This window comes from Pecten maximus, chromosome 4, assembly GCF_902652985.1.
Source record: "Pecten maximus chromosome 4, xPecMax1.1, whole genome shotgun sequence".
Lineage (NCBI taxonomy): Eukaryota > Metazoa > Mollusca > Bivalvia > Pectinida > Pectinidae > Pecten > Pecten maximus.
The window spans coordinates 50,279,278-50,304,551 of NC_047018.1; the positions used below are offsets into that span (position 1 = coordinate 50,279,278).

The 25,274-nt window shown below is 34.9% G+C and overlaps 1 protein-coding gene across 1 annotated transcript in view; it reads left to right on the plus strand.

Annotated features, from left to right (window-relative positions):
* Positions 1-11,392: 11,392 nt before the first annotated feature.
* LOC117326359 (A disintegrin and metalloproteinase with thrombospondin motifs 6-like) overlaps positions 11,393-25,274 on the plus strand; it is a 28,586-nt gene continuing 14,704 nt past the window's right edge. Inside the window, exons 1-5 of the mRNA XM_033883070.1 lie at positions 11,393-11,711; positions 12,273-12,987; positions 13,401-13,774; positions 20,863-21,019; positions 21,539-21,846. Coding sequence (XP_033738961.1) covers positions 12,873-12,987; positions 13,401-13,774; positions 20,863-21,019; positions 21,539-21,846 — 954 coding nt within the window. The 5' untranslated portion in view covers positions 11,393-11,711; positions 12,273-12,872. The remainder of the gene's footprint in view (positions 11,712-12,272; positions 12,988-13,400; positions 13,775-20,862; positions 21,020-21,538; positions 21,847-25,274) is intronic.

Consider the following 25,274-nt stretch of genomic DNA (forward strand, 5'->3'; position numbering starts at 1 on the left):
GGAATTTTAAAGTTTCTTTTTTTTTAATAAGATAAAAAGTGAACCCCTGTTCTTATGGTATCATGTGTGCTAGTTAAAGTTATTAAAACAAAAACAGAATATCGCATAAGGAAATACGAATAAATGACTTCACAAAATATTGCTAGAATCTAAGTCAAAACCACAGAGACTTAAATATTGGCATGGGATACATAAAATGTATAATATATATATATATATATATACATGCACAATGGGCTGGGAATCCAAGTCAAATCTCTGTGGTGAAACATAAAATGTGTAAATGACCTATCATCTGAGCAAAGATTATGTTCTCTCTGACTGAAACAAAACCCCTAGGCAAAATTCTAAGACCTTTAGTCCATAAGTACACCCTACATCGAACACGATCTCAAATGGAACTCGGTCATCAATAATATCTTCTCAAAAGGTAGATTTTTCCAAATAGAAAAAGTTTTCCCCGGACAAATCCTAAACTCAGCGTAGTAGTTTAAATTGACAGACTTTAATCCCTGGGGCAAAGTTAGCTATTTCCGTGTTTCCAAATCACTACTGTATCTCCAAAAGTCTCATATTTATTGAAATTAACCACCCGCAACTGTGAAAATCTACACACTTTTCCCCTTTTTTCGGCATAAGTGTATAATATTCTTTTGTCCCCGGAAATGACGCGACAGGTGGCGTTACTGGTCAAGATGAAGTATGTGATTGGTCAATGTAGCGGTAAACGCAAAATGCAGATATGCAGTTAAAAACGGAACAAATTAGTTAAGATTGAATGCAAGCTGAATAAGTGGATGCATCTTATCAAATGAAACATTAATAAAATTATATTCCTGATTAAAATGCAGTCGCATTCAGGCGCGTATCTGCCTATACGCAAATACGCAAGTTGCGTACACATCAGTTTTCAAAAACACACACACACACACACACACACACACACACACACACACACACACACACACAAACCAAAAAACAAAAACAAAAAAACAATCAAACAAACAAAACAAAGAAAGAAAAAAGTCTGTTATTCATATGAACTTATCTATACACAAACTATGAATGTTGTCCCTAGGTGATGGTTCTAGTCAAACCCACTAATTGATATAACTAGTCATTACGTGGTAGGGAACGCAATCAATCGGTCGGTTAAAGTGGGACAAAGAAAAACCCGAAGACCTGTTTCTTTGGAAGACATTTCAGCTCACCCCGCAGGAACCATCAGCATCAGAAACAAGTCAAAATGGTACACCTGATGTAAAAAAAAAAAGCTCCCTGGTGCTTTCAGAATTGCAAAATGCTTACGCTAACATTTTAGAGCATTCAGGACATAAAAGATCAATGCCAAATTTATGCATTTTATATACATAATTTGCAAGATATATGTATATATGAGAGGTTGAAGCAAATTCTACTTAAATGTGTTTCGATGAATTTAAAATGAGCTTTGATACAAAAACGTTAAGTCCTAAACATAGGAAACTTAAATTAGAAGAAAAAAATAGAATAATTCAATAATATTTTTTTTGTAACTTTACTCTACTAAATGATTATTAACTTGATTCCGGTTTGGTGTCCTCCACCTCTTTTGTCTTGATCAATCAGTCTATATTGATATTGTACCTTCAAAATAGAGCAAATTATTTTCTAAATTCTCCTAATTTTCTTCTGTTTATCCCTTTTAAAATACATATTTATTTGATACAATTCAGATTATCTTTTTTATACTAAACAGATTATATTTTTAAATATGTCACAAGTACACGTATTTGCTTTTTTGCAGTTAGACGTACATACAAAACCATTTCAGGTAAAAGTAGATTTCAATTGATTCCACCAGGAAAATGGGTATCTGAAAGCTCTTTTTACACATGTCAGACAATCTAACAGCTATATTCAGATACGTGCTGAATGTAAACTATATAGCATTGTTAGATCTCCTATCCCTTAAAATGTATTATCTTATATAAGATATGTTATCACGATAATATGCACAATACATTATAAAATTATAATTTAACTCATTCCATTATAACAATTATACACAACGAGAAAAACTTTTTTCCCCCAAGTATGTGTGTGTGTATTTCGGCACAAATTGCATGAAACTTGTAGAAAAAATAATCTGATACTTTCTCAATTAAGAAAAGTAAAATAAGCGCCTATATCATCTATTGTTAAACGTACATGTAGTGAATGAGCGAATAGTGAAAATTGGAGATAATATCTCATTTGCATATTTAAATTAATTTGAGCATAGTAACATTTAACATTTTTTTTTCTGGGGTCTGATCTAGCCCACCATCCTCCCTTTGGTGCCATTCCTATAAAGGACTACTTACAACCGGAAACCAGGGTAAAGCCTGATTTACATATTTGTTAGTTTTAATCTTAAAATTAATTATAAAACATTAACCAAAAGAACAGGTCCTGAGTTATATATGCGCATATAGTACAAAATTCACTATTGGAATTTTCCTCACTACATGACAGTTGGTAAGATGCAGAAATGAATCAATACTTTTAGGGAAATCGTTTGCTTTCAAACGTTAGGTGAACGTTACTATACGTATGCTTAGGAATGTTATTGAATATAATGAAACACAGCTTTCTGAACGCAGATAGACACAGAAATCTAATTTTCAAATGTACAGATTTTGATATTATATATGTACCCTTTGTCTGATCTTCAATGAAATTAGTAAATTAATGTATTTTTAAATCATTAGGTTTGCACACCAACGCTGTCACGAATGTTTTGCCTTATATATGAAGGCTGCTAAATAGTGGGATTAACGTCTCCAAACGAGACAAAGTGTGGTTTTCCTAGCTTGCCTGGGTTGTCACATGAACACAGTTCCCTGGTAGTTAAGCTTCTGAACTCTGACCCCTATCTGAGAGAGTGTCCTAGGCTCGGCTATAACCGGAACAAGGACATTAATCTTCGTCAATCAACCCCTATATGAGTATAATGATAATCGTTATAATTCCAACTTTTAACTTGACTCTAGAACACATGTCGTGCTATGTTATGACCACCGGTACAGTTGAAAGATTAATTTATATTAAATTCAATTCGTCTTTACTGGACCTTTCATAACTACAACTGTATTTTTATATATAAATGTATTTTACCTACACATACCGTCATGAAAACATCACCCATTATCGCAATGATCATCCCAAAACGTCGTGTAACGGTAACGCGACTTAAATACAAGGTTGATCTCAAGATTTTGATCTTGATTTCTTTCTTTTACAGCCCTTCCCACAGGAAAGATATTGCTTTGCCCAATGGACTATGGTTATGTACGTATGGTTATTGAACACATATTCGGACATTATGTAAACGTGTTCCACGCGTGCAAAATAAGGAAAAGTCAACACAAATTATCATTCTAAATGCTGTACAAGGCTCGTCGTTAGTTCAAGAAAACAGGACAACGTAACTATTCGGACATCGTTAAATGACGGACTTAAATTGTCCAAACACTTAACTGTATATCATAATACGGTACTCATCCAACCCTCATTTCATTTCTCGGCATACACATACAAAATAACTTGGCTACGCGCATGGTATTATCACCAAAATGATTCAAACTGATATCATTTTGTTATCTTTATTTCACCAGCAGTTTTATATTATAAACACCTGCATTAAACTATGCCGTTTATCTTTTTTTAATGATATTTCTTGTTTCTTTTGATTTTCTCTTGTTTTCTTTTTTCTTCTTCGTTCTTTAAATGATAAAATCTCTTAGAAGAAATATAGATGTACTATACAGGTGTTTTCACATTTCAATATGGCCGAAGCAAGTTACAAATGAAGATATTGTAAAATCATCCATAGTGTTTTATTATATGGTAAAACAATTTATGTCCAAAATAACATATAAGTAACTATTAACATCTTAATACTATCTTAACAATTACCCACGAAGAACAGGTGGGCGTGACAAACGTGCATTCGTTCCATGCTTAGTGGCACGTGCACACATCATTCAGTCGCGGACCAACAAGGTTCCCCATGATTTTATTACGGGCCCGCCATTCCGTCATAGTTTCGTTTCCGCCTATATATATTTTTAACGAATACAGATATACAACTGTAATTTGGTATGTTAGTAGTTGTACGTAATGGTAAGATGCAGGTCATCTTCTGGTCATGGTCAATTTATTTTTAACCAGAGTTCTGGAATTTTAATAATTCTATATTAATATAAAAATGTCCGGAATGTTGCAGCCAGCAATTATGGTCGATCTTAGTGGACTAATCCAAGTGTAATAAGCGAGAATGACCAGACATCATCTTATCCCCTTAGTAAAAATAAAATCATTAAAAAAAAAAAATTTCCCCAAAAAATATTATTTAATATTTTAGAGCCTTGTCTAACTCCAGTGAAAATTTTGAAAAACACAGAGAAAACGTATTGCTTTGTAGTTTGAATTCTATTTTTTCTGAACAATCATGGTATTTATAACATGTATTATTTTAGATACTACATTTTAGATTATGCAGTTAGAAATTATTCTGTTTCAGATTAGTTACCATGGCTACTTCAGACAAAGCCACAATCTTATTCTAAAATATATCAAAAGTATCCTATTTTATGTAGCATATCAAATTTTGATTCTATTCATTTTCATCCACATTACAATGTAATGCATTCTAAATTATGAAGAACTATTTTATCCGGTTCGTCAGATGAAAAATGAATCGACCCCACCCGACCCCCTCCTTTCATTTTTAGCATGATATCACAATATTCGGATTCCGGGGTGTAGCTTAAAGACATCCCGTCTGAAATAAATTTTTAACAAGACCATGCAGATGGTTTGGTTTATTTACTCAGACAACCGTCTTTGGTCAACCAATATCTGAGTTAATCACGTGGCTGAAAATTTTGTCCCCCCCCCCCCCCCCCCCCCCCCCCCCCTAATCTGTTGAACATTACATTCCTTTTATAGTTGATTACCTTTAATTTAAGTCTATGTTAAATATGTCAAAAATTCATCGATGTCGCGGTACATTGAACGGACTAAATAGATTAAAGGAGCACGTGGTTTGTTTCCTGGTTCCGGCTATTTTTATCACCTATACAGTAATCATAAACTTATGACATTTCCTGAAAAATGCATAAAAAATTCCTAATTAGCATTTTTAGCTCAAGTAGGAAATGACGATTAATTTTTCATTAAAGAAAATCTGTGTATAACGATCTGATGGACAAATAGGGATTAAATAAGCCGGATTTACGGTCATATTTCCTAATTAGTTGGCCCTGACGTCTCATTCGGACTAATGTAACGTCATGCAAGTGAACAGCCGGATTTGTGGTCCAATCCCTATCTGGGTCGGTAAGCGTAGATCTTTGACAAATTGAAATTTTTTTATTTTTTTATTTTTAGTTTTTGAAGATATTTATATTTTATTAAAAACATAATAAACATAAACATACATCATCTAGCATATACACAGAAAAAGACAAACATCATCATCATCATCATCATCATCATCATCATCATCATCATCATCAAATTGAAGATATTTTACTAAATTGATTGTAACGAAAATATTTTAAAATTCCGTACATCAAATTTGCATTTGCCCTTAGAAACGGGTCGATGGGCTGGTATACCTCGTAATGATCGAATTTGTCCTTTGTGCTCCAATAGTGTTGGTGATGAGTATCATTATTTATTCATCTGTAATCATGAATCAGTATGCCAAATTAGAAATTTATATATATCAAATTATTATTGTACATACCCTAATCTGACAAAACTGAAAGGTTTAGTTTCTCTATGTTATGTTCGTGTGCTCTCAAATGTAAGTAAGTTTGTTCAAAGACTTGAAAACAAGAAATATCTTAAAAAAGATAAACGGCATAGTTTTAATGCTGGTGGTTATAATGTAAAACTGCTGGTGAAATAAATTAACGAACTAATGCGTTTCAGCACGGATAACAAAATTAGATCAGTTTGAATCATCTTTGGTGATAATAAGACTGCATTTGAATCAGGAATATAATTTTATCAATGTGTCATTTCAGAAGATACATCAACTTCTCAACTTTGTTTCGTTTTTAACTGTATAACTGCAATTTGGATTTACCGCTACATTGACCAATCACATACTTCATCTTGACCAGTAACGCCACCTGGCGCGTCATATCCGGGACCAAAAGAATATTATACGGCTATGACGAAAAATATAAAGAGTGTATGATATTTGTTTTGTTTCGCCATGTATAAAATTTGCGCTTTATGTTTGACCTCTGGTAACACACACGTGTGTGTCTGAGCGATCAATACAAATCTGAAATCTGAAATCTGGACCATCTCCTAAAACTACGCTTATAATAAAACATACGTTTCCATGGTTTCCAGAGGGGTAGCCCTCCCACGCCTACTAAACCCTGACTATAGTCGGTGAGATAAATCCTAGCTATGGGTGGAGTCGTGTAGGCGGTAAACCAGTAACTAACAAAGAAAAAAATGGCCATCATTTGCTGCCAGTGGTTGTGTCCTTGAGCAAGACATTTTATTCTAATCGCCATGAATAGCATGTGACCTTCCCGTGTTTTGTTCATGAGGTTACTCAAAAGGCTCAATAGCTATCATATTGAAACAAGATGAATTCGTCTAAAAACCACACTGGCAGTTCATGGGCTGATAAACACTGGAATATAGCTACAAATACCTACGTTTTGTTTTTGTGTAAGTTTTAAAGATATTTTTGAAATTATTTTCACAAACTTTAGGTGTAACTTTAGTGACACATTATGACATCTGATTTAAATAACACAGGAGACTAGCCCGAGTTTCCTCTGGCCCTGACACCATGTCTGGTCTACTAGATCGTTCTTACAATTTTAATGTTATTTAAGTTATCGTGACTTTAAATTCACTACACAGTTTGCGATATGATAAAAAAGAAAATTTCTATGCCGGAATAAATGTTTGTTTTCCTCCCGTCCGCTGAGCTTTGCTTCAAAATAGTATCAAGATAACAAAATATATTCCCCGATAGGTCTGTCTTCCAATTTACATGGATAGGTTCATGGTGTCAAGGACTGCTAATTCTATTGGTATATCGAGCTGATGAAAGTTACTTCTAAACAGAGGATAAAATGTTTAATATGATTAAAAAGGCAAATAAAACAAAACTATATACAACGTTGAAATTACTTCTAAACATCTCGCTGGGTGGTCGGCTGGCATAGTGGTAACGCACTCGTCTAAAACCTAGGCAGCCGGGGCTCGATTCCCCTATCGGACGTGAAAGGTATAAATGGGGTCACTTGCCCGACCACGTGGGTTTTCCCTCGGGTACTCCGTTTTCCCCTCGCGCGCTTCCATCCGGACCAAGAGTCATGAATATAAGTCGTTATAATTTGTTTCGCAATTAGTGTAGATAAATAACATTTACTAATAAACATTAATTTCTGAACTTAATCTATGTCTGAATCTGGCTCCATTAGAATATTATTTTCAGAGGATTCAGAAAGTTATAACTTTTACTTTAGAAAACAGGGACATTTTGTACTTTCATATAATTAAAAAAAAAAAACGACATTGTGCTCCATATTGAATTTTTTTCTTTTCTTTTTAATTAGAAGAAAGTACAAAATGTTCCTGTTTTCTAAAGTAAAAGTTATAACTTTCACTGGCTCGTCCGCTCATCGCTACAAATACTTCCGAATTATCCAACCAGATTGAAAGAGAAAAGTCTACAAACTTAAAGCCGCACTTCGTTAACGTGGAACCTATCTAAACCAAAGATGAATAGATACATTTCAGGAAATCAAAGTCCGTTCTCATTTGTCTGCCTTGTATACAAAACAAGCATGGTCTTGATACGGCCCCGCCCTCCATGTTCGTTACACAAATATCATTTCACCTTGGTCGGTTTCATCCGGCGAGTTCGATACGAACGTAGCATCTACAGCACCCAGGCACACATCGCATCAATTATGGGCGTGCGCCGTACAATTAAACCCACATAAAATGAGGAGAAAGAAAATTGGACATGACCCATGAAACATTCCTCACACTTCAGGAAGTGGTTGGTACGTTCATACGTTAATGCAGGGTAAACTACGTACTGGGTATAATTCATCATTTTGGTACAATTTAAAATATGGCTGCTGATTTTGGTACTCGTTAAAAATTATACATACATATATCTTTTACACTTTATATCATAAACAACTGATATTTTTTGTGCACTCCGCCTTGTAAATATATGTTAGATAATAACGTTTGCAAAATTACAGTCTTTGCTAAACAAAAATATTTGCTCTTAAAACTATCGCATGCAAACCAAAATGTGTGCTGACTAATTTTGAATGTAGTGGATTCCAGTCGTTATTAAGAAACAATTATAAGTGTGTGGTTCTTACATTTTCGCTCGATCGGATCGAAAAAGCACTGTAAAACTGCGCCTTTCGGATAGAGAAGGGCAAAAAAGAAAAAGAAAGAAAAGAAAAAAGAAAAAACGCTATTCGACTTTCTTAAAGGCGTTTTGTTGCGGCGAAGTTCTAAACGCCGTTTTGTGAAAAGAAAACTAGCATTTTTCACCTCGTAAAAAGCTGAAAAGCGTCGTATGCATGCATCACAAGAAAGCAAAATGACCAGCTTGCCAATTAACGAATATGTATGGTGCTTATTCGCTTATTCGTCCCGAGAAAACGCCATTTAAGAAGCTTAAACGACAAAGACGGTTGAGACTCGATTCGCCAGCTGTCCGACCGACCAAGCGAGTTCTGGGACCCCTACCCACCCCCATATGCGGTTTAATCTGAACAAACAAGAGTCATTAAGTTTTAAAATGAATATGTATCATATATTTTTAAATTATAAGCTCAAGATGAAATGAGGACAGCTAGACCTCCGATCGTCTGGTAACCCAGTAAACTATTTATAGATTGACAGACAAGGTGATGTGTTAAAGCGATAAATAGTTACGCCCGGTTTGTCTGTCTCATTGTTACTGAGGGCGGTCAGTCTTTTGATCTGACCACGACACCACTAAGGTGATTACGGACGGGGACACATATTCTCAGTAAAGCGGTCAATCGGAACCGTGTCAAGGGTATTAAAAATATAAAAAAAGAGTAAGAACCCGGAGCTTTGTCCCATACTTATCCACAATTTGTCATTACAGAAGATGCTTGGTAGTTCTGGGTACTCCATGTAATATTTGTTTATCTTATTTACTACTTTTATTATATTTGATATCCGACATGTTTTATATCTGATATCTGTCATGTTTTATATTTGATATCCGACATGTTTTATACTTGATATCTTATATGTTTATATTTGATATCTGACATGTTTTATGTTTGATAGCTGTCATGTTTTATGTTTGATATCTGATATGTTTTATGTTTGATATCTTATATGTTTTATGTTTGATATCTGACATGTTTCGTATTTGATATCTGACATGTTTTATGTTTGATATCTAACATGTTTTATATTTGATATCTGATATATTTTATATTTGATATCTAACATGTTATATATTTGATATCTGATATGTTTATATTTGATATCTGACATGTTTTATATTTGATATCTGACATGTTTTATATTTGATATCTAACATGTTTCATATTTGATATCTGACATGTTTTATGTTTGATATCTAACATGTTTTATATTTGATATCTGATATATTTTATATTTGATATCTGACATTTTTTTTATTTGATATCTGATATGTTTATATTTTATATCTGACATGTTTTATATTTTATATCTGACATGTTTTATGTTTGATATGTGGCATGTTTTATATCTGATATCTGACATGTTTTATATTTGATATCTGACATGTTTTATATCTGATATCTGACATGTTTTATATTTGATATCTGACATGTTTTATATTTGATATCTGACATATTTTATATTTGATATCTGACATGTTTTATATTTGATATTTTACATGTTTTATATTTGATATCTGACATGTTTTATATTTGATATCTACATGTTTTATATTTGATATTTTACATGTTTTATATTTGATATTTTACATATTTTATATTTGATATCTAACATGTTTTATATTTGATATCTGACATGTTTTATATTTGATATCTGTCATGTTTTATATTTTATATATGTCATGTTTTATATTTTATATATGTCATGTTTTATATTTGATATCTGACATGTTTTATATTTGATATCTGACATGTTTTATATTTGATATCTGACATGTTTTATATTTGATATCTGACATGTTTTATATTTGATATCTGACATGTTTTATATTTGATATCTGACAATTTTTATATTTGATATCTGACATGTTTTATATTTGATATCTGACATGTTTTATATTTGATATCTGACATGTTTTATATTTGATATCTGACATGTTTTATGTTTGATATCTGACATGTTTTATATTTGATATCTAACATGTTTTATATTTAATATTTGACATGTTTTATGTTTTATATCTGACAATGTTTATATTTGATATCTGACATGTTTTATATTTGATATCTGACATGTTTTATATTTGATATCTGACATGTTTTATATTTGATATCTGACATGTTTTATATTTGATATCTGACATGTTTCATATTTGATATCTGACATGTTTTATATTTGATATCTGACATGTTTTATATTTGTTCCTTGATAGACTCTGTACACGTGCTATTTCAGGAAACTTGATTCTCTCAGAAGTGTTGTCTCTCTATCATGATGTCTTCGATAAGAGATGAATGTTTTCTCAAGGTGACCCTCATGCTGTTTCTAACTTACGGGTTAGTCGTGTGATCTACAATACAGATATTCCCCATGAGAGAGTTTCAATTCTAGTGATTTCCCCACATATGCTTTTCTGATACACGTTTATCATAGGTAAAAACAACCCGGTCACCTCAAACTCAGACATAACAATAGTCGGCTCGAATCACAGTGGAACGGCAGCAATTTTACTGGAAGTGAAAAATTGGCCACGTTTCTGTACCGTGTAATTATTTACGTTGTTTGCGGGACCATGAAAGCGATGCTTGGAGAAAAATCGTCGTCATAACTCCACCCGACCTCGAGGCTAAGTTCTAAATGCCCATTTCTACCGGGAACGATGTGCTTACCCAGCCCTTTAAGTTATAGTCTACATCTTCTTTAAAGCGATTACAACAATTTTAAGTCGTTCTAGTCCGCTGTTGATTTTACTTAAAACACATTTGCTTTCCTTACCGGTGATTTTCCCAAATCTTTACACAATAGGAGCATAGATACGACAGGGCATCATTACGAATAGGACATTAGACTACACACACCTCTCTAGATATCACTGTATGCCGTCCGTAAGGCTGTAGGGTAAATTTTTTCCACACTTTTACCGGCCATTTCTGATCAGCTTGTAGCGTGTTTGGCGAGAGAGGTAAAGGGCCAGTATTATCGAAACAATTAGTCTCGGTTACGCTCTGTTCACGATACGTTGTCTGGCCATACGTTATAGTCCACGCGCTATATAAGATTGACAAGGTCGACTCTCTCACTCTATATATTATTGGTAGGATCCTAGATTGACCTTACTCAGTTATTTGACTCGGCGATTCAATATAGACGTTTGTGTGTGCACTTTAGCATTGATTCTGGCTTTCGTTTTCAAGAATTGGACGTGATGGATATACTTTTGGGATTTATTGATTGTTCTTCATAAAGTTTGTATATTTAATTATTTTCTTTTATTTCCATATTTAAAAATTGTTTTGCATTTTCTATAAATTAATATTGATATTTTCTTTAAAACAAAATATTTGTTTGATGATAGTTCCTAAACTGATGTACAAATATATATAAAGTATATGTTTGATGTATATATATATATATATGGGGCAAAGAAGTAATTCAAACAGTGTAAACAATAAGGTTTGTTAAATTTTCAAGGCAATATACATTTTACATATATATATATGTATAGAATGATTTATGACTTATTATTCTTTGCCTCCGATGATATTACAATACTCTTTGTTGCTAACCACAACAAATATGAAATAGAACACATAAAAAGGTTAAATTGCACGTGCCATGGTGTAGACTCGTCTCACCTGATTAGTGATATATTCTCTGACAGAACAGCATCAATACCCATCACTTGGAACAGAAATGGAGGTTTGGATGCCAGCGTGAAAAAAAAATAGAATAAAAAATAAATAAATAAACGCAAGCTGGTGGTTTGAATATCGCACATAAAATTGGTTGTGGTTTCTATATTACAGAGATTTGCCCGTGCTGTGAAATCGCCAGTTAACAAGATAAATGGGAACACGAGGAACCTACTTGGATCCTTTTCAACAATTGTAACTCCTAGTGCCTTTCTGTGAAGATTGTACTGCCCTTGCATGTACGCACTTCCTCATATTTCAAAGTTCATTCAGTGGAATATCCCGACGTTGATTATGTGATTATATGCGGTATTCTCAGTGTTTGTATATAAAGCCAGAGGTAAACCAGATCTACATTTATTTATTTGCCTTCTGGTGCTGATTTGCGGAAACATTGTTTATACACTGATGGTGATTCGAACCAACGAACCCTGTCAAGGCCGCATCGGTGTTATACGTTCATAAAACGCGTAAAAGCTACGCCGCTCGAAGTGAAAAGAAAAAGATGAATTTTATTACTTAACGAACTACAAGAAGATCAAAATGGACAGCTGACGACATTTTGAATTATAGACATGAGACGTCGTGGATGTGTTTATGTATGGGGCGAGGGGAAACTGCTGAGGCTGCTGGTATCTTGATGACGTCAAACAAACTAGGTGCTCTATATGTCTTTATGGTACGCGTCCGGGGGGTTCCGGGAGATGATTTAGTATGTTCTTTTTGAGGTGTCTATTTGTGAGTCTTGTTGCTGAAGCCCTTACTGCCGCCATTGCTCAGGATAATAACGCGGTCGAGGCCGTTGGAGAGACTTCCCAAGGCAAAACAGGTAAGATATGTTTATTTTTCTCCCTCCATTCACGCCTCCCTGCAGCGTCCGTATGTTTTGAGATGCTGTGAGGTTAGCGCCTGTTTCTTTGAGGCAATTTTGACCGCAACCTTCCTCGACTGTTTGACCTTGTGAAAATATCTCTGATATGTCCGAAAAAAGAACTCCGATGTCAAAATAAACTGTTTATATAATTTATAAAGTGCTGATTCCTGTTTATTCCATTTCGTTTCGTCAATTCGTCACGCATTTTTTCTGTTTTCCTTAATTTTTCCTATAGATATTGATGTAAATAAAGAAAATGACTTTTGAACCAGTTTAATGATTATTTAGATGAATAGTGGAAAAATCGATCTTATTTTCAATATCGCAGAAAATTAAGCGCAAATAGAATGTCATGTTTTATATTTCAGACCGTCTTTTAAACAAACTCGGAAAATACGAAATGGTCATTCCTGTGCTTGTCGATGAGACTGGGAAGTTTCTAAGCTACAATGTGAAACACAAAACGCCGCAACACCGCAAGCGACGAAGTGTTGATGTAAACGTGGGGTCTTTGAAAAAAGAACCTCTGAAAAGAATATTCTATAAGTTATCAGCGTTTGGAAAGGAATTTCATTTTGATCTCAAATTAAATGATAAGCTTCTTTCGACTGGGTACGAAGCAGAAGTTTGGACAAAAAATGGACAGCGAAATCATGTAAACCGGAAGAGGAACTGTCATTATGTAGGATATAGTCGTGAGCCGTTTACCTCCATCGCCGCCATAAGTAACTGTTTCGGATTGGTAAGTATCAAAAGTAGAATGTTTTACTAAATATATTGTCTATTTTTGCACCCATCATTTGTATCCATCGACAAGTTTTCGTTAATAAGAAGGTCCGTTAGCGCCATTTGCAAAATATGTATAGCTTTGTCATACAGAAACATCATGTCATGACGTGTGTTGTGTTTATAATGTATTCATTATACAAGTTAGCATTCTTTAGAATAATTAAACCTTCTTGCTTATAAATCGCCTTATACGCAATGTAATTGATCAGCGGACCGGCGGATTGATATGATATTTAAAAAATATAGCACCGGGCAACTTCTTCATATTCTTCATACTTAAGCGAGAATGCTTCGTCACATACACGATGATATAATATCGTTATATATTCAAGGTAAATCATGTTCAGCTACACGACAACTTGAATACGCAAATCTTTGTGTTCAAAACATTTTTAATTTCTTGTCCGCCATCGAAACATGGCGGCGGCGCTTTAGAATATTCGACCGCCTTACTACCAGAAAGCGTGTCGATGAGGGAATTTGTTGTGATGACTTTTAAGATAAATAATATTAAAACTTTGACAGGTATCAAATTAGAGCGTGCCGTGTTTACTCTGTGTTTTCTAAACATACTGATTATTGATTCCGACTTGCGCGGGAACTATTTTACACAGAAACCACATCTACAGTAGCTACCACAATAACGACCCACTTGGATTTTGTTTCGGCAGTACGTGAGAGGTAAACACGAGGATTTGACGTCATTATGATGGCAAATACGGTAGTATGAAGGCAAATTAGCAACGGACACATCCTTTATGGACGTAACCTATGGGGCATGTGGATGTTGACCACTGCGTTCATACTACCGTATGACGCGTCAAAATGGCGTTCCATCCTCTGTGACTCTTTGTTAAAGTCATTCATAAGAATTCTAGCGACTGCATTGGGAGAAATAGATTATGTGACTCTTGACTCTTTCCTATACTTTTTCACAAAAAATCTAGCGGCTCTATCAAGAGAAACAAATTGTATATCTCTTATCAAAACTTTTCGTAAGAAAACTAACGATTATAGTGTGAGAAACAAATTCTGTGACTCTTATCTACGCTTTAATAAGAAATCTAGTGAGTGTACTGGAAGAAAAATCTTCCATGATATTTTTCTATACTTTTTCACAAAAAAATAAAATAAAATCAAAAATCAAAAAATCTAGCAACTCTACTGAAAGAAACATATTCTATGACTCTTTTCTATATTTTTCGAAAGAAAACTAAGGTTGGTAGTTGGAGAAACAGATTCTATGACTCTTACCATGCTTTCCTTAGAAATCTAGTAGATATACTGGGAGAGGAGAAACGATTTCAAGCATCCACAAACTTCAATATAGTTCTCGGCTATCGTAAACAAGCAACAACAAATTTTAAGAAAACATACGCACGCTTATAATTTTCAAAGAGTTTGAAACGGTGTGGATTTTCTTGATTCATGTACGATAATTTTGAAAGGAATTCTATCTAGACCCTCGTGCATGTGCTGATATAGCAAAATCACACGATAGCAGGCTTAGAATTCTTTGACCAGAACAAGATGGGCTCCTCTTAGTACGTATGCCCAAAAAACTCCCCCCAGATGTAGATCATGAACACGGCATCGGTATTCATCGGGCGATGAGATCTCGTCTGTTATTGTTCGGAGTTTAAAAATAAAAAAAAAAATGTTAAAACTTTCTATAATATCACAGCCACAATGTATAACAGGCAGAATTGGGCCAAGACTGGTTTAGGAAGTGATGTTCGTACAACACAAGAAGCTCCTCTGCCGTTAATCATAAATTCGGGAAACAGGAGCAAATGGAAGGGGGAGGGGGAAATTCCATTTTGTATTATCAACGCTATCCGTGAAGTTATTTATGATTGACGGAAACCATCTGCAGAGCACTAATCGGTATGATATGGGGATTTTGGAAATAGTTATGGAGAGTGAATCGTAGAGAGGGGAGGGGGAGGGGGGAGAACCAAAGGGGAAGGAGGCTACACACCCCTTCTGCAGGTTGTAGTTGTAATTAGTATCCACACGGGAAGAATGTTGGGTGCAGTGTATCTGATTTAGGCCTATTCAGTCGGTGGATCTGGGGAGGGGGTGGAACGAAAAGCTTAAGGGGCGAGATTCTTAGATATGATTATTGAAATTTTATGATACAGAGCGGTTTGTCCATATCAAATTTCTGTAATATTTTTCATGTGTTCATAAACACACAAATGGGAATGATTTATAAATGTACCAAACTGTTGCTATAGCAACCGAAAATATTGAATTGAAATGGAACTCCTTGTATCCAGATTTGTATGTATTATAACTCAAAAATGAGTACACAAACCCCTTTCGTACTCACTGTCCCTTGCAATAGAGAATTATGTAATAATTAACTGTATATGTTTGAAATCGATATATTCCCGACAAGGGCTGGAAATCCGTAACAAATCTCATTCCAGGCTAAGTTGTAATACTAGACCTTGAGAACATATACGGGTAATTTAGAGTTTCGTATCGCTGTTGTGTAAAATTATGTTTAAATTGCACAAAAAAGAAACTTTTTTTTTGTTTCCAAGTTTTCTGTTAAGAAGCACTGAATCACCCCTTTGCTCCAATTTGCGGGTTATGGGTTGGATAGACAATTTAAGGATATTATAAAGTTTCAATTATGACGTCACTTTTGCGCAAACTGTCACGTAAAGATGCCAGACAGATTGGGTACACGAGGCACAATATCTCGCGCTTGTGAGGGCGTGGTTAGTCCGATGTCTACTGCTCAGAGGTTATCGAGAGTAGGGGTTGCTGTAAGTTGGCCCCAGGCATTTTCTATAATTCTTATGTTTTTCATTTCTGCTCTGTCTGCTCTTTTCCTCGTCTGCTCTTTTTGTCTGGGTTTTGTTTCTCAGTTGGTGTCTCCTTGACACACGTCCTCATTTGACACATGCACCCTTCCTCATATGACCCCTGCTGTTGATATCTCTTTGACACCCGTCCTCATATGACCCTGGTTTTTGGAGTCTCCTAGTCCTGTCCCCATATGACCTTGACTGTTGGTGTCTCCTAGTCCTGTCCTCATATGACCTTGACTGTTGGTGTCGCTAGTCATCAATCCCCAAAAGGTTTTGTTTTTATGTGTAACAGAGCACAGGATTAATTAAATTTAAATCATTGCCGCCGCTATGGATCGAACCCGGGACCTCTAGCTTACTAGTCTTACGCTCAACCGATCTAGCTAAGAGAAAATATCTATAGCTATCAGAATTACAAATGCTTTGGACGATTTAGGCGTGATCTCACAAAGTACGAGATCGTTTTGTTTATTGGAATCTCTTTTGAATGTAACATTCTTGATATATTTTAGGCATAACAGGCACACGATAATCAATTAATGACATTTTTATACCATTTCAGCAGTTTGCAAATATTTCCGAAAAATTAACGAAATCCAATGTTATGATAATTTGTTATAGCCTCATAAATTTTCAATTAAATTCTTCGGTTAGCTGCACTTTACTGGTATGTGATTTATACACCCCAGCTCTTGGATAGTAAATAATTAATGGCTGAAAATACACCAAAAGAATGTCAGATTTTTTTTATTAAACTTCCCATAAAAATTCCACATATTATAAAACATGTATTTAACAATGCTTTGATAAAAATCGCAATCTAATAGTTAGTTCGTATTCCGGAAATTAACATCCGGAATGCCGGTTGAAATATTTAATGGTCGATGACGTCATGTTGCTGATAGGATATACAAGACAGTTGACTCATCTTCATGCGTTGTGCGGTTGTTGCTTTGACTCATCAGTGATGACGTCATGGGGTTTAGGATAAAATTTCTCCAATGTTAATTATTTTTAGGAAATGACATGTCGAGGTATCAAGTTACTATGGCAACACGATGTCAGTTATTATTTAGGAATGTTTGACCAGCATTTAATCCTCTCTGATAAGATGACTTAATCATCTTAATTTAAGACATCTTAAAAAAAAAAACATCTGATATTTTTGATGAGAAACATCAATTATATTCATGGAGCAATATTGGTCCAGCTCTTTACCAGATAAGATTTTTTTCTTTATAAGACATCTTATAATTATGTTAATTATATATAATATATAATATTCAAGATATCTTATACAAATATTATATATCGCATACAGTTTATTTATAAGTTATCTAATTTACTATATAAGATATCACATAAAAGATTCTAGATATCTTATATAAAGTTTACAAGATATCTCCTTTATTGCCCTGCTATCTGATATCTTTCTCATACGAAATATTATTAACGCTTACATATTGGTCAGTTGGAACACAAGAGGTTAATTCATTCGCTTGTTCAAAATTCACAAGAAACAGCTATACTCGTGTGAAGAGGACATATAAAAGTTTCATCGAGGGAAAAACTGAAGCTGTGTGTATGTTTATTGTTTTTGAAAGCTAATTTGAATCAAAACTACTCCACGTAGTAAATCAAGCGTTTGTTGAAGTTCCGTGTCCCGGTATTATGACAAAACTGGGTCAAAAAGATTTGGATGTAAGTAAAATGCTAAGTCATGGTCAGGATTAATAGCTGTATCTATACGCTGACCAGTGCTAAACGCTCGACATCTTATCGCTCTCGCACAAGCTCGCTTACAAACTTTATCAGCAGTCTCCGTTTTATGTTTCACTAAATCATTAGATGATCTATACACGTAGAGACTGGGCCTGAAGTTCAACCACAATACCAACAGTCTAAATATCGTTAAAAGTCCTCATCGAGTCATTGTTCGTCTAGTTCCCGTCAGAAGGGTCTTTGTTAATCAATGAAAAAGCAACGGAATTTTTATGATGTATGACGCGTTTATGGGACATTTTCGTGTAAAAATGGCATATATAATCTTATAAACGTCTGTGTATAATCAGTAAGCTGTTTTAGATTCGATAACTACATAGTTTTATAAGGATTTTAATTCCAAGTGTTAAATCTAGTGACATTTATGTCTGAGGAATAAACGAAGTCGAAATGGAATTTATAGGGCATGATATATCGTAAAACGTCTCGTGGCATTTAAGTGTTTAAAAAGTTTAACGAAACTGAATCAAAATCCTTTGATGTAAATATTGGTAAAAAATCAAAGTAGATTCACCTGTGCAGGTATTACACATATACACGCCACTATTTAGAAACATTTACAAGCTTCAAACTGTGAACATTGTTATATCATTGTGATTATTTCAACCATGTAAACTCGATGTTTCTATTCACAATTTTCAAAGTTTATTCACGATAATTATTTAGGCAAACTTTAGTGTTTATGGTAAGCAACATATATCATGAAGCAGACGAACGTAATTAAAAGAAATACCATGCCAATTTTACCAGGGTGCATGCCCCCCTCCAACTCCAGCTTTGCGCCATGCACCCCGGGAGAGATAGGAATATTTTGGCAAATTCTAGGGAAGCTTATATACTGATTAAATAAATCAGTGTCAGAATAAACAGTTTGTTGTGGTATTTCTCAATTGTCTGAATATTCATGAGTCATATTTGAATATTCATGAGTCATATTTGAATATGCATGAGTCATATTTGAATATTCATGAGTCATATTAGACACGGACTTTTGAAATATTCATGAAATTGGTACAGTGTATGTTATGCAGGGATTAAACAGTAAATCTTAATACAGAGGGGTCGGCTTACACAGTATATCTGAATACTGAGGGGTCGACTTACACAGTATATCTGAATACTGAGGGGTCGGCTAACACAGTATGTCTGAACACTCAGGGGTCGGCTAACACAGTATATCTGAACACTCAGGGGTCGGCTAACACAGCATGTCTGAACACTCAGGGGTCGGCTAGCACAGTATGTCTGAACACTCAGGGGTCGGCTAACACAGTATATCTGAATGCTCAGGCATATAATGAAACAGTAACTCTGAAATTTCATGGGTCGGCATGCACAGTGTATCTGAATGTTCTGGGATCGGCTGACACAGTGTATCTGAAAGCTCAGGGGTCGGCTTACACAGTATATCTGAATGCTCAGGCATATAATGAAACAGTAACTCTGAAATTTCATGGGTCGGCATACACAGTGTATCTGAATGTTCTGGGATCGGCTGACACAGTGTATCTGAAAGCTCAGGGGTCGGCTTACACAGTATATCTTAATACACAGGGGTCGGCTAACAAAGTATGTCTGAATACTCAGGGGTCGGCTGACACAGTATATCTAAATACACAGTTCTCAGGGGTCGGTTTAGACAAGATATCTTAATGCTCAAGATTAGGTAGATGGGATATCTGAATACTCAGTGTTCGTCTTAGACAGGGTATCTGCGTCATAGACATGATATTGAATACTAACACGTCAGATAAGAAAGGATAACGGAAAACACGGGGTAGGTTTAGACAGGAAATCGAATTACTCAGGGTCAGAATATCACGAAATATAATAGTACATATACGATTATAAATCAGTTTAAGCTGTAGCTTGTAACGAATGGGGATTATTAACACGTGTTTTAATGGTAATTCTTCCATGGATACTACATACAAACTTAACGTAGGCCAGACTTTTGCATATCGCAAACAGACTCTCACACGTGGTTCCTTGATATTAAACCCTTAATGGTCCCAAATGTCGATGGGGCCTAAAACAATACCAAAAATGAAAAACTTGCCTTACGAGATAAATGAAAAAAAGAGTTTAAGAATTTCTTAATCAACAGATCTTTGATCGAGGTGAAAAGGAAACTTATGTAAGATTCTATTCATCACATAACTAATAGATTTTATTTAATTCGTGAAAACAGTATTTTATGAGACTAGTATGAAATCTGAATGTTTGATGACGTCACCGCGCGGGTGACGCCAAGAAGCATTACGTCATCAATGAAACAACGGGGACCTATATTCAGTCAATCACAGCTCTGCTAGGTGGTTTTACCTTGTGTTCATAGCTCAAATTAGTGGAATGCGTTTTACGTCACTGATGCAGTGTATACATGTAATAATTCTTATATCCTATGATGGAGTTTACTTTCAATATTTTCCAGCACGGCGTGTTTCAGACAAACGAAGAAGATTTCTTCGTGGAGCCACTGTGGAACGAGACAGGCAGTACCACCACATTCGGACACCCACATGTGGTGTACAAACGATCTGACATCCGGTTAAGTCACGAACACAGCACAGACGACTGCGGTGTTACAGGTGATGTTTGGTGGGAAAATCCCAACTACACATATTATGTGACGCTCCGAATATCATTAAAGATAGCCCCCCCCCCCCCCCCCCCCCTCAATTTTAGTTCTCCGCGACACTATATAATAACCTCTATATCATTCCTATTGTCTAAGGTATAAGATTTGGGTGGGAATCGAACCATGGCCGCCTTGGTGAAAGGCAAGTGCGATACCTCCGAATTTAGATGAAAAAATGATATAACCTGAAGTAATTAATGAGAATTTTCAACTTCTTTCAATCGATAAGTATTTGATAAAGGCATTCAATCATAAATATTTTTCTGTAGTGACGGGGAAATATGCTAAGATACTCGAGAACTCATCTTTTACCAGAACCATGTTTTAAATAAAATCCTAAGAAAGGTTTCCGTCAACGAACTCTGTGTTTGAAATGTTATTGTGTATAAAACATCCTCTGAAGGACTTAAAGATTTCAAGTTTCATTTTCACAGAATGTTCTCATTTTTTTTTTTTTTTTTTTTTACAGATTTTCAGCAATTACTTTTTCATCATATTCCATTTCATCAAAACTCACATCGAAATAATGATAGAACCGAACCACACCGATCATCTAATAAGAAAAAACGACGAAAACCTGGCCATCCACGTCGTATAGAGTATTCACCTCGGCCTAAACATAGAACGTCACTTCCGGAAGAATACCGGAACCGGAAGCGGCGGTCTGTGATGAGCGAAGAAAAGAACGTGGAGACACTGGTAGTTGCAGACAGGATGATGGTACAGTACCACGGGAAAAAGATTATAGAATCCTACGTTCTGTCCATCATGAACGTTGTAAGTGTCTTTCCGATTGGATATTCTTATGTTCTTAAGGGTTTATGGTACCTTTATGTGACACTTATTTTCAGGGCAAAGCAGTTCCATTCTGTACATGTGAAGCATGTTAGATTCTTCATTTGACTGATCGCACATGTGCAAGGCCAAGCGGAAGGGAGATAACTCTTCATCCAACACAAAATCGTACAAAATTGTCTTTTCTTTTGATATAGAATGTAAGATATCCAGTATTCAACACTAATCATTATATACGTAATTTACCATAGCCTGTTTTACTTGTCACTTTAAGATTACTTGTTTTTAGATATGACCCTTAATTTTAAGGCGATAGCTCAATCGGGTAGATCGCCGGCCATAAAAAATGTTACCTCAGGTGAAGATCCAAGGTGTGTGGTCTAACACTCCCTACCCGTGTCGGTTTGTGTTTCTCGAGAAGCTGAGAAACAGACCGGTCCGTGCTGTCGTGGTTGTGTTCTTGGGCAAAACACTATACCATAATTGGTCTGGATAGCGTACGACAGGCCTTCCGTATGTTGTTCATTAAGGTAGTCACCAACTACTACAAGGAGGCTCCACCTCTAAATGACCTTGGGTGTTTACAGCCGATAAACCCAGCAACCAAACAAAGAAAAGAACCTCTCTTTAACTTTTACCTTAATATTACCCGTATTTGTACTGAAGTCTATTATACCCTGTATTTATACTGAAGTCTGTTATACCCTGTATTGATACCGAAGTCTGTTATACCCTGTGTATATACTGAAGTCTGTTATACCCTGTATTTATACTGAAGTCTGTTATACCCTGTATTTATACTGAAGTCTGTTATACCCTGTATTTATACTGCAGTCTGTTATACCCTGTATTTATACCGAAGTCTGTTATACCCTGTATTTATACCGAAGTCTGTTATACCCTGTATTTATACCGAAGTCTGTTATACCCTGTATTTATACCGAAGTCTGTTATACCCTGTATTTATACCGAAGTCTGTTATACCCTGTATTTATACTGAAGTATGTTATACCCTGTATTTATACCGAAGTCTGTTATACCCTGTATTTATACTGAAGTCTGTTATACCCTGTATCTATACTGAAGTCTGTTATACCCTGTATTGATACTGAAGTCTGTTATACCCTGTATTTATACCGAAGTCTGTTATACCCTGTGTTTATACTGAAGTCTGTTATACCCTGTATTTATACTGAAGTGTGTTATACCCTGTATTTATACTGCAGTCTGTTATACCCTGTTTTTATACTGAAGTCTGTTATACCCTGTATCTATACCGAAGTCTGTTATACCCGGTATTTATACTGCAGTCTGTTATACCCTGTTTTTATACTGAAGTATTTTATACCCTGTATTTATACTGAAGTCTGTTATACCCTGTATTTATACTGAAGTCTGTTATACCCTGTATCTATACTGAAGTCTGTTATACCCTGTATTTATACTGCAGTCTGTTATACCCTGTTTTTATACTGAAGTCTGTTATACCCTGTATTTATACTGAAGTCTGTTATACTCTGTATTTATACTGAAGTATTTTATACCCTGTATTTATACTGAAGTCTGTTATACTCTGTATTTATACCGAAGTCTGTTATACCCTGTATTTATACAGAAGTCTGTTATACCCTGTATTTATACTGAAGTGTGTTATACCCTGTATTTATACTGAAGTGTGTTATACCCTGTATTGATACCGAAGTCTGTTATACCCTGTATTTATACTGAAGTCTGTTATACCCTGTATTTATACTGAAGTCTGTTATACCCTGTATTTATACTGAAGTCTGTTATACCCTGTATTTATACTGCAGTCTGTTATACCCTGTACTGATACCGAAGTCTGTTATACACTGTATTTATACTGAAGTCTGTTATACCCTGTATTTATACTGAAGTCTGTTATACCCTGTATTTATACTGAAGTCTGTTATACCCTGTATTTATACTGAAGTCTGTTATACCCTGTATTTATACTGAAGTCTGTTATACCCTGTATTTATACTGAAGTCTGTTATACCCTGTATTTATACTGAAGTCTGTTATACCCTGTATTTATACTGAAGTCTGTTATACCCTGTATTTATACTGAAGTCTGTTATACCCTGTATTTATACTGAAGTCTGTTATACCCTGTATTTATACTGAAGTCTGTTATACCCTGTATTTATACTGAAGTCTGTTATACCCTGTATCTATACTGAAGTCTGTTATACCCTGTATTTATACTGCAGTCTGTTATACCCTGTATTTATACTGAAGTCTGTTATACCCTGTATTTATACCTGAAGTCTGTTATACCCTGTATTTATACTGAAGTGTGTTATACCCTGTATTTATACTGAAGTCTGTTATACCCTGTATTTATACTGAAGTCTGTTATACCCTGTATTTATACTGAAGTCTGTTATACCCTGTATTTATACTGAAGTCTGTTATACCCTGTATTTATACTGAAGTCTGTAATACCCTGTATTTATACTGAAGTCTGTTATACCCTGTATTTATACTGAAGTCTGTTATACCCTGTATTTATACTGAAGTCTGTTATACCCTGTATTTATACTGAAGTCTGTTATACCCTGTATTTATACTGAAGTCTGTTATATCTTGTATTTATACTGAAGTCTGTTATACCCTGTATTTATACTGAAGTGTGTTATACCCTGTATTTATACTGAAGTGTGTTATACCCTGTATTTATACTGAAGTCTGTTATACCCTGTATTTATACTGAAGTCTGTTATATCCTGTATTTATACTGAAGTCTGTTATACCCTGTATTTATACTGAAGTGTGTTATACCCTGTATTTATACTGAAGTCTGTTATACCCTGTATTTATACCGAAGTCTGTTATACCCTGTATTTATACTGAAGTGTGTTATACCCTGTATTTATACTGAAGTCTGTTATACCCTGTATTTATACTGAAGTCTGTTATACCCTGTATTGATACCGAAGTCTGTTTTACTCTGTATTTATACTGAAGTCTGTTATACCCTGTATTGATACCGAAGTCTGTTATACCCTGTATTTATACTGAAGTCTGTTATACTCTGTATTTATACTGAAGTGTGTTATACCCTGTATTTATACTGAAGTGTGTTATACCCTGTATTTATACTGAAGTCTGTTATACCCTGTATTTATACTGAAGTGTGTTATACCCTGTATTTATACTGAAGTGTTTTATACCCTGTATTTATACCGAAGTCTGTTATACCCTGTATTTATACTGAAGTCTGTTATACCCTGTATTTATACTGAAGTGTGTTATACCCTGTATTTATACTGAAGTGTGTTATACCCTGTATTGATACTGAAGTCTGTTATACCCTGTATTTATACTGAAGTCTGTTATATTCTGTATTTATACTGAAGTATGTTATACCCTGTATTTATACTGAA